This window comes from Meles meles, chromosome 15 (assembly GCF_922984935.1).
Source record: "Meles meles chromosome 15, mMelMel3.1 paternal haplotype, whole genome shotgun sequence".
Taxonomy (NCBI): Eukaryota; Metazoa; Chordata; class Mammalia; order Carnivora; family Mustelidae; genus Meles; species Meles meles.
The window spans coordinates 38,184,806-38,199,206 of record NC_060080.1 but is presented as its reverse complement, the minus strand read 5'-3'; the positions used below and the strand labels follow the sequence as shown (position 1 = coordinate 38,199,206).

Below are 14,401 nucleotides of genomic sequence, written 5' to 3'. Positions count from 1 at the left end.
ATAGAGGGCACATACCTCAATATCATCAAAGCCATCTATGAAAAACCCACTGCAAATATTCTCAATGGAGAAAAACTGAGAGCTTTTCTGCTAAGGTCAGGAACAGGGCAGGGATGTCCATTATCACCACTGCTATTCAACATAGTACCAGAAGTCCTAGCCTCAGCAATCAGACAACAAAAAGAAATTAAAGGCATCCAAATCAGCAAAGAAGAAGTCAAACTATCACTCTTTGCAGATGATATGATACTATATGTGGAAAACCCAAAAGACTCCACTCCAAAACTGCTAGAACTTGTACAGGAATTCGGTAAAGTGTCCGGATATAAAATCAAAGCACAGAAATCAGTTCCACTTCTTTACATCAAACTCAAGATTTATAATATTATCTTATATTTTCCTTTTTGGTTTTTTCCTGATTTTATTATTTCCAGTGGTTTAACGTTCTGAATCATTCACCAGCAGGATTCATTGGGAGGGCCAGCATTTGCAAGAGTAAGATTCAGGATTGCATTGGCTAGCAATCTAAGAAAAGATCAAGGGAGAAAACATACGAAAGAGTAAATAAAATGACAGCTAGTAACATAGGGGACGTGGGCTATTAGTCCTAGTTCTATCACAACTTGTCATCAGCACCCAAGTCCCTCCATAGAGTTTAGGGTTTACTTTCAGTACCATTGTTATGTAATAATTCTTCCAACTATGGTAGAAAATCGCACTCTAGGAGGATGTCCTAGCAGATAATCAGACTGAGATTTGTTGTGTAACCTTGCCTGGAATTGCATGTATTCAGTAATTCATCAATTTATTGACCTTGGATTTTAATTCCCTGAGATCTAACAGAAGTACAAATTCTATTCCTTCAGTTTCTCCAGGATTTTGTTTCCCTGACAGTGACTTGAGTTGTGTGGTAATTTGAGGTTGACACAGTTCTTACCCACAACTCACTAACAGCTACATCAGGCTGACACATACAGAAGCATGAGGTTATGTCCCTACTTTAATGAAGGATGGTTGGTAAACTGATGCCCCAAGGAGCTCTGACCCTGTGCCCTGTTCCACAGTGACTGTGGTTCACTGAAGACCCCAGAAAATGTCTGTCATAGGTACAGGTGACCTCAAATTATTAAAAGTTTTATCCCAGTCCTTGCTATTCTCACCTACAGAATTTCATTTTGAACTACGGACTCAGAGCTGCAGATGCTGAACATAAAAGCCAAGGGAGAGACAACAGCTTCTCACATAGAGCTAACAAGGAACCAGACCCCTGACAGAAACAGGTTACACATGAAGAGGAAGCCTCTGTGTGGGAAGGATTGTTTTCATTGTTTTCTGTGAAATGGGAGACATTATTCATTCTGTCCATCCTCATAGGCAATGCTGAGTTAAGAAATGTCTTTGTTTGTTATGGTGTGTGTGTGTGTGTGTGTGTGTGTGTGTGTGTGTGTGTACCTTATCTAATACATACCACATGGTGTGTATGTGTCTATCCATCTGTCTGTCTTGTGTGTCTATCTATCTATCCATCCTTCTGTCTCTCTGGGAAGAGAGAGTGAAGTATGACAGGATACACACCAGGTTGTAAGAAACGGTTACCACAAACTTCATTCTCACTGCCTCAAGCATAAAATTCTGACTTTTCTCCTACTCTCTTCTACAGGACTATGAGCTCTCCTGTAAGTGAGAGATTCCTTTCTACCTGTCACATTCTTCTTACATTCATCTTCACCAAGAATACATAATTCACGAGGTTGCTGGGTGACTTTAATTCATTAATAAATCATTACTAAATTGTCTAAAACCATTAACCTGGAAACAGCAGCTCCCAGCGACTCCTGAACCATCTCCAGTTCATCCTGGGATCGGGAGATCGCCGGCGCCAGTCAGCTGGAGTGGGAGTGGGAGCTGTTTCCTCCTGGACATTAGCTGACAGGAATCCAGGCAGGATGGCAATACACCTGCCAGACATGGACTCTGGACATACATGCCTGTATCTTCAGGGTCTCTGGAGCTTTCTCAGAAGGCAGGGCTATGAGCACTGTGTCCTGCCACAGATCCTGATTATCACATGGAGATCCTGCTTCCCAGGCAGGCAGTAGGGAATTTATGTCTGTTAAGTTTCCTCCAAACACAGAAGACATTTTAAGTTACTGCTCTCCCAGGAGAGGGACCTGCACCCTGCCTTTGGCTCTTTCCACTCTGACACACCCACTACAGGATCTGCATATTGTCCCTTGGGGAGGACCTTCCCTTGGAAGTCTGAGATAAAGGTCAGCTCTGAGCTGTGTTTACTTACTAGGACTCATCAGCTCAGCTTTTCAAAATGAGTTTCTCTTCTCAGCTCCTGGGGCTTCTGATGCTCTGGGTCCCAGGTAAGAGCAGAGGGGCAATGAGGAAGGAATTTGTGGTAGGGAGGGTGAGCTGTCGGGGTGCTGTTAATCCCTATGTGTGCACTATCCAGGGGTGAGATTGCCCTCCAACAGGAGAATTTAGTTTTGAGATCTATGAAAATTATGAGGAAAGATAAAGGAAGAAGAACAGTGCTTTAGTGAGATGCTAAAAAAAAAAAATGAGTTCACTCTGCAATTCATGGATTATCCATGGAAATTGGATGTATTTAGAGGAGGAATCCAATCACAAAATATGATTTAGGCTAATATAATTGAAATTTAAAATCATAAAAATGGCTTATACTGTTGCTGCATAATCTGTACTTATCTCTCATTATTTTAGGATCCAGCAGGGAGGTTGTGCTGACTCAGACCCCACTCTTGCTGTCTGTCACCCCTGGAGAGCCGGCCTCCCTCTCCTGCAGGGCCAGTCAGAGCCTCGTACACAGTGATGGAAACACCTATTTGAATTGGTACCTGCAGAAGCCAGCCAGTCCCAACAGGGCCTTATCTATGAGGTTTCCAACCATTTCACTGGGGTCCCAGACAGGTTCAGTGGCAGTGGGTCAGGGACAGATTTCACCCTGACAATCAGCAGGGTGGAGGATGATGGTGTGGGAATTTATTACTGTGAGCAATGAACACACAATTCTCCCACAGTGATTCAGGCCTGAACACAAACCTCTCTGTCTGGCGGTCCCCACTGGACACCTGTTTTGCCTGAGCCAGGAGTGGGCACAGCAGAGTCTCTGAGCTGACTTCAGAGGTAGGTGCTGGGGAACTCAGGGCAGTAACATGCAGCTGAGTGCTCTGGACCAAGTCCTGACCTCTGGGTGCTAACAGTCTCAGTGGGGCACAACCAGCTCCAGAAGGGATGTGATCATCCTGTGGGCTGAGCGGCAAGCTGCCAGGGAGAGCTGCCCTGAACCTCACTCTGAACCTCCTGGCTTGTGTGCATGGGTCAGGGACCATTACTCAGCCTGAGGGTCAGAAACATGAGGCATATTTGTGGCAACACAATTACATACATTTTTGAGCTAAGAAATTCTGTGATATTTTCAGTAGGATAATATTTGATATCCTTCATAATTTATTATTGCTTATTTTCCCACTTTCTGAATTTCTTCTTTCCCAGTTGCACTAACTGTTCTTGTACTATGTTCTCTAGATGACATTCTATACACACTAACCCCACATGAAATATGGCTGGGAACGATTAGTAATACTTTTTCTTCAAGCTCCCAAACAGACTTTGAAACCCATAGCATATATAAGCTCCTAATCCTGTAAAGATGATGTCCATATATACAATGAAATTTTACTCAGCCATAAAAAGAAGGAAATCCAGCCATTTGGCTCAACATGGATGGACCCGTAGGGTATTATGTGAGGTGAAGTAAGTCCAGAGAAAGGCAAACATCATACAATTTCATTTATATGTGGAATCTAAAACTGAAAGCAAAACAAACAAACGAACAAAAAAGGCAGAAAGACCCGGGAATACAGAGACCAAACTGGTGGTTGCCTGAGGGTAAGGGAACAGGCAGGAGGGGAACGATGTGTGAAGGAGATTGGGAGGAACCGGTTTCCAGTTACGGGATGAGTAAGTCATAGGGATGAAGGTACAAGGAAGGGAATATAGTCTATGATATTGCAACAGTGTTGTGTGGAGAGAGATGGTAGCTACACTTGCAATGAGCGTAGCATAGCATACAGATACGCCAAAAAAGAATTATGAGAATTCTTCAGGGAATTTAGGATCTCGGTTTTGAAAACTGCTACAGCAATGTAAACTAAGTAGCCACAGTCCTAGAAGTAAATGTTAAATTTAAATATTGTCACATTTGATGAAGAGCACTATTTTATATGAAGCTTCATACTAAACAATCTTTAATAAGACAATTTTAAGATTAGTTGTAATTGAAGGGATAGAGGTAGAATGTATGAAACTGGTGGTTTTTTGTTTGTTTGTTTGTTTGTTTGTTTTTATTTTTTTTAATATTTATTTTTATTTGTTTATTTACAGCGTAACAGTGTTCATTGTTTTGGCATCACACCCAGTGCTCCATGCAGTACGTGCCCTCCCTATTACCCACCACCTGGTTCCTCAACCTCCCACCCCCCCCACCCCCCTGCAGCCCCTTCATAACCCTCTGGTTGTTTTTCAGAGTCCATAGTCTCTCATGGTTCATCTCCCCTTCCAGTTTCCCTCAACTCCCTCTCCTCTCCATCTCCCCATGTCCTCCATGTTATTTGTTATGCTCCACAAATAAGTGAGACCATATGATACTTTTCTCTCTCTGCTTGACTTATTTCGCTCAGCATAATCTCTTCCAGTCCCGTCCATGTTGCTACAAAAGTTGGGTATTCGTCCTTTCTGATGGAGGCATAATACTCCATTCTGTATATGGACCACATCTTCCTTATCCATTCATCCGTTGAAGGGCATCTTGGTTCTTTCCACAGTTTGGCGACCGTAGCCATTGCTGCAATAAACATTGGGGTACAGATGGCCCTTCTTTTCACTACATCTGTATCTTTGGGGTAAATACCCAGCAGTGCAATTGCAGGGTCATAGGGAAGCTCTATTTTTAATTTCTTCAGGAATCTCCACACTGTTCTCCAAAGTGGCTGCACTAACTTGCATTCCCACCAACAGTGTAAGAGGGTTCCGCTTTCTCCACAACCTCTCCAACACACGTTGTTTCCTGTCTTGCTAATTTTGGCCATTCTAACTGGTGTCAGGTGGTATCTCAATGTTGTTTTAATTTGAATCTCCCTGATGGCTAGTGATGATGAACATTTTTTCATGTGTCTGATAGCCATTTGTATGTCTTCGTTGGAGAAGTGTCTGTTCATTTCTTCTGCCCATTTTTTGATATGATTCTCTGTTTTGTGTGTGTTGAGTTTGAGAAGTTCTTTATAGATGCTGGATATCAACCTTTTGTCTGTACTGCCATTTGCAAATATCTTCTCCCATTCCGTGGGTTGCCTCTTTGTTTTGTTGACTGTTTCCTTTGCTGTGCAGAAGCTTTTGATCTTGATGAAGTCCCAAAAGTTCATTTTTGCTTTTGTTTCCTTTGCCTTTGGAGACATATCTTGAAAGAAGTTGCTGTGGCTGATATCGAAGAGGTTACTGCCTATGTTCTCCTCTAGGATTCTGATAGATTTCTGTCTCACATTGAGGTCTTTTATCCATTTCAAGTTTATCTTTGTGTACGGTGTAAGAGAATGGTCGAGTTTCATTCTTCTACATATCGCTGTCCAGTTTTCCCAGCACCATTTATTGAAGAGACTGTCTTTTTTCCATTGACTATTTTTTCCTGTTTTGTCGAAGATTATTTGACCATAGAGTTGAGGGTCCATATCTGGGCTCTCCACTCTGTTCCACTGGTCTATGTGTCTGTTTTTATGCCAGTACCACGCTGTCTTGGTGATCACAGCTTTGTAGTAAAGCTTGAAATCGGGTAACGTGATGCCGCCAGTTTTGTTTTTGTTTTTCAACATTTCCTTAGCAATTCGGGGTCTCTTCTGGCTCCATACAAATTTTAGGATTATTTGCTCCAGCTCTTTGAAAAATATCGGTGGAATTTTGATCGGAATGGCATTAAAAGTATAGATTGCTCTAGGCAGTATAGACATTTTAACAATGTTTATTCTTCCAATCCAAGAGCATGGAACGGTCTTCCATCTTTTTGTGTCTTCTTCAATTTCTTTCATGAGTGTTCTGTAGTTCCTCAAGTACAGGTCCTTTACTTCTTTGGTTAGGTTTATGCCCAGGTATCTTATGGTTCTCGGTGCTATAGTAAATGGAATCGATTCTCTAATTTCCCTTTCTGTATTTTCATTGTTGGTGTATAAGAAAGCCACTGATTTCTGTACATTGACTTTGTATCCTGCCACGTTACTGAATTGCTGTATGAGTTCTAGTAGTTTGGGGGTGGAGTCTTTGGGGTTTTCCATATAAAGAATCATGTCATCTGCGAAGAGAGAGAGTTTGACTTCTTCCTTGCCAATTTGGATACCTTTTATTTCTCTTTGTTGTCTGATTGCCGTTGCTAGAACTTCTAATACTATGTTGAACAAGAGTGGTGAGAGTGGGCATCCTTGTCGTGTTCCTGATCTCAATGGGAAGGCTGCAAGCTTTTTCCCATTGAGGATGATATTTGCTGTGGGTCTTTCATAGATAGATTTTATGAAGTTCAGGAATGTTCCTCTATCCCTATACTTTGAAGCGTTTTCATCAGGAACGGATGATGGATTTTGTCAAATGCTTTTTCCGCATCAATTGAGAGGACCATGTGGTTCTTCTCTCTCCTCTTATTGATGTGTTCTATCACACTGATTGATTTGCGAATGTTGAACCAACCTTGCAACCCAGGGATGAATCCCACCTGTTCATGGTGGATAATCTTTTGAATGTGCTGCTGGATCCTGTTTGCTAGGATCTTGTTCAGAATCTTTGCATCCATATTCATCAGTGATATTGGTCTGAAATTCTCCTTTTTGGTAGGGTCTTTGCCTGGTTTGGGGATCAGGGTAATGCTGGCTTCATAAAAAGAGTCTGGAAGTTTTCCTTCTGCTTCAATTTTTTGGAACAGCTTCAGGAGAATTGGTGTTATTTCTTCTTTGAAAGTTTGGTAGAATTCCCCAGGGAATCCGTCAGGTCCTGGGCTCTTGTTTTTTGGGAGGTTTTTGATCACTGCTTCAATCTCATTACTAGATATCGGTCTATTCAGGTTGTCGATTTCTTCCTGGTTCAATTTTGGGAGTTTATAGTTTTCCAGGAATGCATCCATTTCATCTAGGTTGCTTAGCTTATTGGCATATAACTGTTGGTAATAATTTCTGATGATTGTTTCTATTTCCTTGGTGTTAGTTGTGATCTCTCCCTTTTCATTCATAATTTTATTAATTTGGGCTTTCTCTCTTTTCTTTTGGATTAGTGTGGCCAATGGTTTATCGATCTTATTGATTCTTTCAAAAAACCAGCTTCTAGTTTCATTGATACGTTCTACTGTATCTCTCGTTTCTACCTCATTGATCTCTGCTCTAATCTTGATTATTTCCCTTCTTGCATGTGGAGCTGGTTTGATTTGTTGTTCATTCTCCAGTTCTTTAAGGTGTAGAGACAGCTGGTGTATTCTGGATTTTTCAATGTTTTTGAGGGAGGCTTGGATGGCTATGTATTTCCCCCTTAGAACCGCCTTTGCTGTATCCCATAGGTTTTGGACTGAAGTGTCTTCATTCTCATTGGTTTCCATGAATTGTTTAAGTTCATCTTTGATCTCCTGGTTGATCCAAGCATTCTTAAGCAAGGTGGTCTTTAGCTTCCAGGTGTTTGAGTTCCTTCGAACTTTTCCTTGTGATTGAGCTCCAGTTTCAAAGCATTGTGATCGGAGAATATGCAGGGAATAATGTCAGTCTTTTGGTATCGGTTGAGTCCTGCTTTGTGACCCAGTATGTGGTCTATTCTGGAGAAGGTTCCATGTGCACTTGAGAAGAATGAATATTCTGTTGTTTTAGGGTGGAATGTTCTGTATATGTCTATGAGGTCCATCTGGTCCAATGTTTCATTCAATGCTCTTATTTCTTTATTAATTTTCTGCTTCGATGATCTGTCTATTTCTGAGAGAGGCGTATTAAGATCTCCTACTATTATTGTATTCATATCAATATGACTCTTTATCTTGATTAATAGTTTTCTTATGTAATTGGGTGCTCCCATATTGGGGGCATAGATATTCACAATTGTTAGATCGTCTTGGCGGATAGTCCCTTTAAGAATTATGTAGTGTCCTTCTGTATCTCTGACTACAGTCTTTAGTTTAAAATCTAATTTATCTGATATGAGAATCGCTACTCCGGCCTTCTTTTGAGGCCCATTGGCATGAAAGATGCTTCTCCATCCCTTCACTTTCAGTCTGGGTGTATCCTTAGGTTCGAAATGGGTCTCTTGTAGACAACATATGGATGGGTCCTGTCGTTTTATCCAATCTGCAACCCTGTGTCGTTTTATGGGCGCATTTAGGCCATTCACATTGAGAGTGATTATTGAGAGATAGGTTTTTATTGACATCGTGTTGCCTTTGAAGTCTTTCTGTCTATAGATTGTTTCTATATTTCTGTTCAATGGTATTCTTAGGATTTTTTCTCTCTTATAGGACCCCCCCTTAATATTTCCTGCAGTGTCGGCTTGGTGGTTGCATAGTCTTTTAAGCCTTGCCGGTCTTGGAAACTCTTTATCTCTCCATCCATTTTAAATGTCAGTCTTGCTGGATAGAGTATTCTTGGTTGCATGTTCTTCTCATTTAGTACTCTGAATATATTTTGCCAGCTCTTCCTGGCTTTCCAGGTCTCTGTGGACAGGTCTGACGTTATTCTAATGGGCTTTCCTCTGTATGTAAGAAGCTTCTTTGTCCTAGCTGCTTTTAAGAGGGTCTCTCTTGGAACATAATTCCCCATTCTAACGATAAGGTGCCGTGAGGACTTTCGAGAATCTAAAATCTTGGGAGGAGATCTTTCTGCCTCTAGTACATGAACGTTGTTTCCATTCGTGAGATTGGGAAAATTTTCATAGACAACTTCTTCCACTATATCTTCTAGACTTCTTTCTTTTTCTTCCCCTTCAGGGATTCCAATAATTCTGACATTGGAACGTTTCATGGCATCGTTTATTTCCCTGATTCTGTTTTTGTGGCTTCTGAGCTGTTTGTTCCAGGCTTCCTCCTGATCCTTTCTCTCTATCTGTTTGTCCTCCAGATCACTAATTCTATCTTCTGTCTCAGTTACCCTAGCTTTTAGAGAATTTAGATTGGATTGGAACTCATTGAGAGCATTTTGAACATCATCCCTGGTGGCTTTCAGTTCTGCCCTAACATTGTGAACATCATCCCTGGTGGCTTTCAGTTCTGCCCTAATCAATTCTGTTTGGTCATCCATGGCTTTCTCCAACCTAGCTATTGCCTGGATAATTGTTAGTCTGAATTCCTTTTCTGACATATTGTCTATGTCGATAGCCATTAGCTCTGTTGCAGAAGGCCCATCCTCTGTATTTTTCTTCTGTTGGGTATTCCTCCTCCTAGTCATTTTGGTAAGAGATGACTAAACAGATGCAGCTGGACTTATCGATTGTGGTGCAGTCAATGTGCACCCTGGAACGCTTCTGTGCAATCAGGATTCCCCACCCAAATGAGAGAAAAAAGAAAAGAAAAAGAAATAGAGAAGAAAAAAGAAAAAAAAAAGGGGAAAGAAAAAAGGAAAAAAAAAAAGAGAGAGAGATAGGAAAAAAAGGGAAGATAAAAGAGAAGGCTCAGTCCAAATGGGCCACAAGGTAAGATTTGTGGAGTATACAAACAAAAACAGACAGACAAAAAGAGTGATAAAAGTATATGACAAGAGAAAAAAATATGTATATATAAGCAAAAAAAAGGGAAGAACCTCATCAGAAAGAACCCCAAGTATAAGGTTTATATATTACCAGGACAAACACAAATTCACGGAAACACTGACAGAAGGAAAAATTGGGAGAATGGTTATAGATTCTCAGTGTGGGTGAGGAAGGTTATTTTGATTCTTCCTGAAGGTATCTTGATGTTTTTGTTAAGGGACTCAACTTTCCTAAGTTACAGGGGGATTAGAAACTGGTTTGCCTATAGGGGTAGCATTGATTGGGGAAAGGGGATTACCTTGAAGTTTAACTCTATATGTATAGTAGAAAATAAAAATTAAGAAAGAATAAACTAGACTAAACTAAGTTAAAATTAAAAAAGAATTTAAAAAATAGAAAAACAAAAGAAAAACACGGGTGTATGTATCAAAAAGTTCAGGTTAGAAGGTTATTAAAGAATTTGATGTACTGGACATCTCAGTGTGATGGTAAATAGGTTAAAAAATTATCTGTATGTATTAAAAAAACCAGAATATTGGTAAAGAGTTAAAAATAAAAGTTGTATTTATGAAGTAGTGGTGATTGTTCTCTTGTAGTCTTTTTTTTTTTTTTCTTCCTTCCTGGTTGGTTTTCTGGGGGAGGGGCCTGCCACGTGGGTTTTCAGACAATGATGTTCCCTGAGTTAGGTCCTCCCGCTCCCCTCAAGGGGGTGAGCTCTTTTTTTTTTTTTTTTTTCAGGAAACTGTTTTTTTCAGCCTTTTGTTCTCTGGGGGTTTTTATGTTCTTTCATCTGCTTTCTCTCGCCTTGACAGCTTTTGAAGGTTTTTGGAGGTTTAGAGGAGAGCAAACAGCACCCCAACCTCCCTCTCAGAGAGAAGCCTCAGACTGTTTTGCAAAAGCTGCTGGCAGAGTCGGTTCTGAGTCACTATCCCTGGGGATGCAGGAACTCCTCGTTGTACCCAAAACCAGGGCAGCGGTGGCTGTCTAGGCAGCTCCAGACCGCCAGAGAGGTTCCAAGCAGAGATCGCACACTGAGATTTTCCCGCTGTCCCGGGCTGGGAATGTCTGGTTTTTCCGGCTGCCAGAGCTCCAGGCTAGCGCCTATGAGCACCTGCCACTGGCGTCTTCTGCTCCTTTAGAGATCCAGACGTGTTTAATTCTGATCTCAGGCTGATTTCATGGGTGGTCGGAGTTCTTTGGTAGGTAATCAGCTCACTTTAGGGTACAGGTTGAAATGGTGCCTCCTCCTACTTCCCCGCCATCTTGACTCCTGAAACTGGTGTTTTGAAGTGTATGCAAATTATGGAGCTACTGTCAGTTTCAGGTTTTATATCTACATGTTGGAAGAAATGTCAGAAGAAACATTAAGGTATCACAGTATACATTTGTATCTAACATTAAATCAGATTTACACAAAACTATTTTGTGTGAAGAGTTGTCATTTTTTTAGAAATGGTTTATCATGTCTAGACATATTAAAATTTATAGTTCAAATAATTTATCAGAAAGGCATCGTAATGTCATCGCAGACTATAAAATATTCCGAACAACTCAGGGTTTTTTTTCTTTTCCATCAGGAAAAACCTTTTCAAAATTAAAAATTATCAAATATTATTTGAGAACTTGTATTTGCCAAAAGACAGTGTTATTTGCAATTATATATGGAAACTGAGTTTGCTAAAAGTACAAATTTAGATGCCATAATAAATGAAATTGCAGAAAAGCAATCCAGAAATATCTTATACTCAGTCAAAATATCAAATTCATAAAGTCTTACCATCTATTATACATATTTATTGTATTATTTAAAATTAATATACACAAATATTATTCTTTTAAGTTCATCTGTCTGGAAGTTTATCACAAGCTTATGGTAATATTTGCAAGTTTATTGCCAGTATTATTTTGCAGTTCGAACACGGAAGTATTTTTTCTGCAGATATTTATTTGTCTCTATTTGCTCTAGCCCTGCGGGTCCAAGAACTTCGGCTCTACTGGCCAACAGAGCCAGGTGGTCAAGGGGTTCCGGGGCACCAGACAAGTGCACAAGCTCTTTCCAGGGAGACACCAGGGACCTGGAGCTGGGCAGAGAGAGAATGCAGAGTGCAAACACGGGCTTCCCTGATTTCCAGGGAGGAGTGCAGTCAGCCCACAGATGTGCTCTGAATTGGAAGCCTAACTGTCAGGCAGCAGCTTTAAAGATCTGAAAATAGGCTTCTTTGAGGATAAGACGGGGAGGTGGAAGGTTCCCTCTGCTCCCTGTTTCTTTGTTTACTATTGTCTTGGGGCATCTCTGTGCAAGCCCCACTGGCTTCCAGATGGAGGTGTTTTGCGTCCGGTTCCTCAGGTGGAAGTTTTGCAAGTTGGGGCACTAGAAGTTCGGTCCAAACCCTTTGCTCTTCAGGGAGAAGCCGAGAGTTACAAGATCCCTTCCAATGGTATATGGTTCTGTTGAAAGTGGACTTTATGGCAAGAATGTGTCCCAGCTTTGTGCACGTGTTTCTATGTGGGTGTCACCTCTTTTTTTTTTTATTTTAAAGATTTATTTATTGATTTATTTATTTGACAGAGAGAAATCACAAGTAGGCAGAGAGGCAGGCAGAGAGAGAGAGAGGGAAGCAGGCTCCCTGCTGAGCAGAGAGCCCGACACAGGACTCGATCCCAGGACCCTGAGATCATGACCTGAGCCGAAGGCAGCGGCTTAACCCACTGAGCCACCCAGGCGCCCTGGGTGTCACCTCTTAAACCCAATGTGTAGGAGTCCCTTGGCTAGTCTGGTTGTCCCACAGTGGGTGTTGTCCCATGTGTAACTGTAGATTCCACGTGCCCATGGGAGGAGATGAATTCAGAACCCTCCTGGAACACCGACCCTGAACCAGAACTTCTTTTTCTTTAGATTCCTATGAAAGATATTTGGATCATAGATTTTAAATATTTCCTCTTTTTTTTTTTTTAATTTAAGCATTGTCGACACACAGGGCTATCCTATTTCAGCTGTATAACATAGTGATTCAACAAGTTTATACATTAATTTATGGCCACATCTGTCACCTTACAGTACTATTACAATATCATTGACTCGATTCCTTATGCTGTAAAAATATTGAATAAATAAATAAATAAATATTTATTCTTTCTGAACTTTCATTATTCTGGAGAGCTGGTTGTCCAACATTGACTAGCACAATAATGGTGCAATGTAGGCTATGACTGTTTTTTCATGGTTCCCTTTTTTCTATTTCTACCACAACTTTATTTCTATCAAAAAGCTTTTTAATCCTGATCAAGTCCCAATAGTTCATTTTTTTGCCTTTGTTTCTCTGACGTTTGGAGACACATCTAACAAGAAGTTGCTGTGGCCAAAGTCACAGAGGTTGCTGGCTGTGTTCTTCTCTAGGATTTTGATGGATTCCTGTCTAACATTGAGGTTTTTCATCCATTTTTGAGTCGATTTTTGTGTTCAGGCTTAGAAACTGGTCTTGTTTCATTCTTCTGCATGTGGCTGTCCAATTTTCCCAATACCATTTGTTAAAGAGATTTTCATTTTTTCCACTGGGTTCTTTCTTGCTTTTTCAAAGATTAGTTGACCATAGAGTCGAGGCTCCATTTCTGGTTTCTCTATTCTCTTCCATGGATCTATGTGTCTGTTTTTGTGCCAGTACCATACTGTATTGATGATGACAGCTTTGTAATAGAGCCTGAATTCTGGAATTGTGATGCTGCCAGCTTTGGTTTTCTTTTTCAACATTGCTTTGGCTATTGGGGATCTTTTCTGGTTCCATATAAATTTTAGGATTATTTGTTCCAGAGGAAGATACAAATCAGCAGGGTGTGAGTGAGGAGGTCCTGGTTTATAAGTCCCTGTGGTCCTTCTATTTGAATAAGGTAGGCGGGCATAGGAGAGGGAAGGTTCTCAGTGCTTTTGTGAGGCATGTGTACATCTGGTCCAGGGCATTATTAATGGGTTCCTGTCCAGACAGGCTTAATTCAATCCCATTAGCAAATAAAGCCTTACAGAGCAGTGCAAAAGTAACTTTGTTATAAGGATGACCTAAGTGGAGGGTGGGCTCCTGGGTGGCTCAGTCAGTTGAGTGTCCGCTTTCAGCTCAGTTCATGATCCCAGGGTCGTAGGATCGAGCTCCATGTCCAGCTGTCTGCTTAGCGGGGACCCTGCTTCTCCCTCTGCCTGCCCCTCTGCCTACTTGTGCTCTCTCTCTGACAGATAAATAAATAAAAATCTTAAACAAACAAATCTTAAACAAACAAACAAAAACAAAACAAGAGTAATGCTCTGGAGGAATGGCTTCACACCTGCACCTTTCCCTTCACGACACAGACTGCCACCAAAACAGAGCCCATTGAGAACTGACTCTTTCCCCAGACCCTGTTCCTCCTCTTCCCTCTGAAAGCCAAGCGTCTTCAATAGTCAGTGAAGCCCAAGCACCATGGAGGCCAGCAGCTGCCTGGGGAGGATTCTGTTTACACCCAGAGCACCATGGGAGGTGTCTCCTTGCTCTGCTGGCAGTAATAACAGGCAGCATCGCCATCCTCCGTGGGATCAATCATGAGACTGAATTCAATCCCAGACCCACCACCACTGAACTGGGCTGGGACCACAGAC

General features: G+C 41.2%; 1 gene segment (V, D, J or C); it reads left to right on the top strand.

The window, feature by feature from the left end:
- Positions 1–2,323: 2,323 nt before the first annotated feature.
- On the top strand, positions 2,324–3,031 carry LOC123925806. The segment is given in 2 exon segments: positions 2,324–2,372; positions 2,734–3,031. Coding segments are annotated over 2 exon segments (347 nt in total).
- Positions 3,032–14,401: the final 11,370 nt, after the last annotated feature.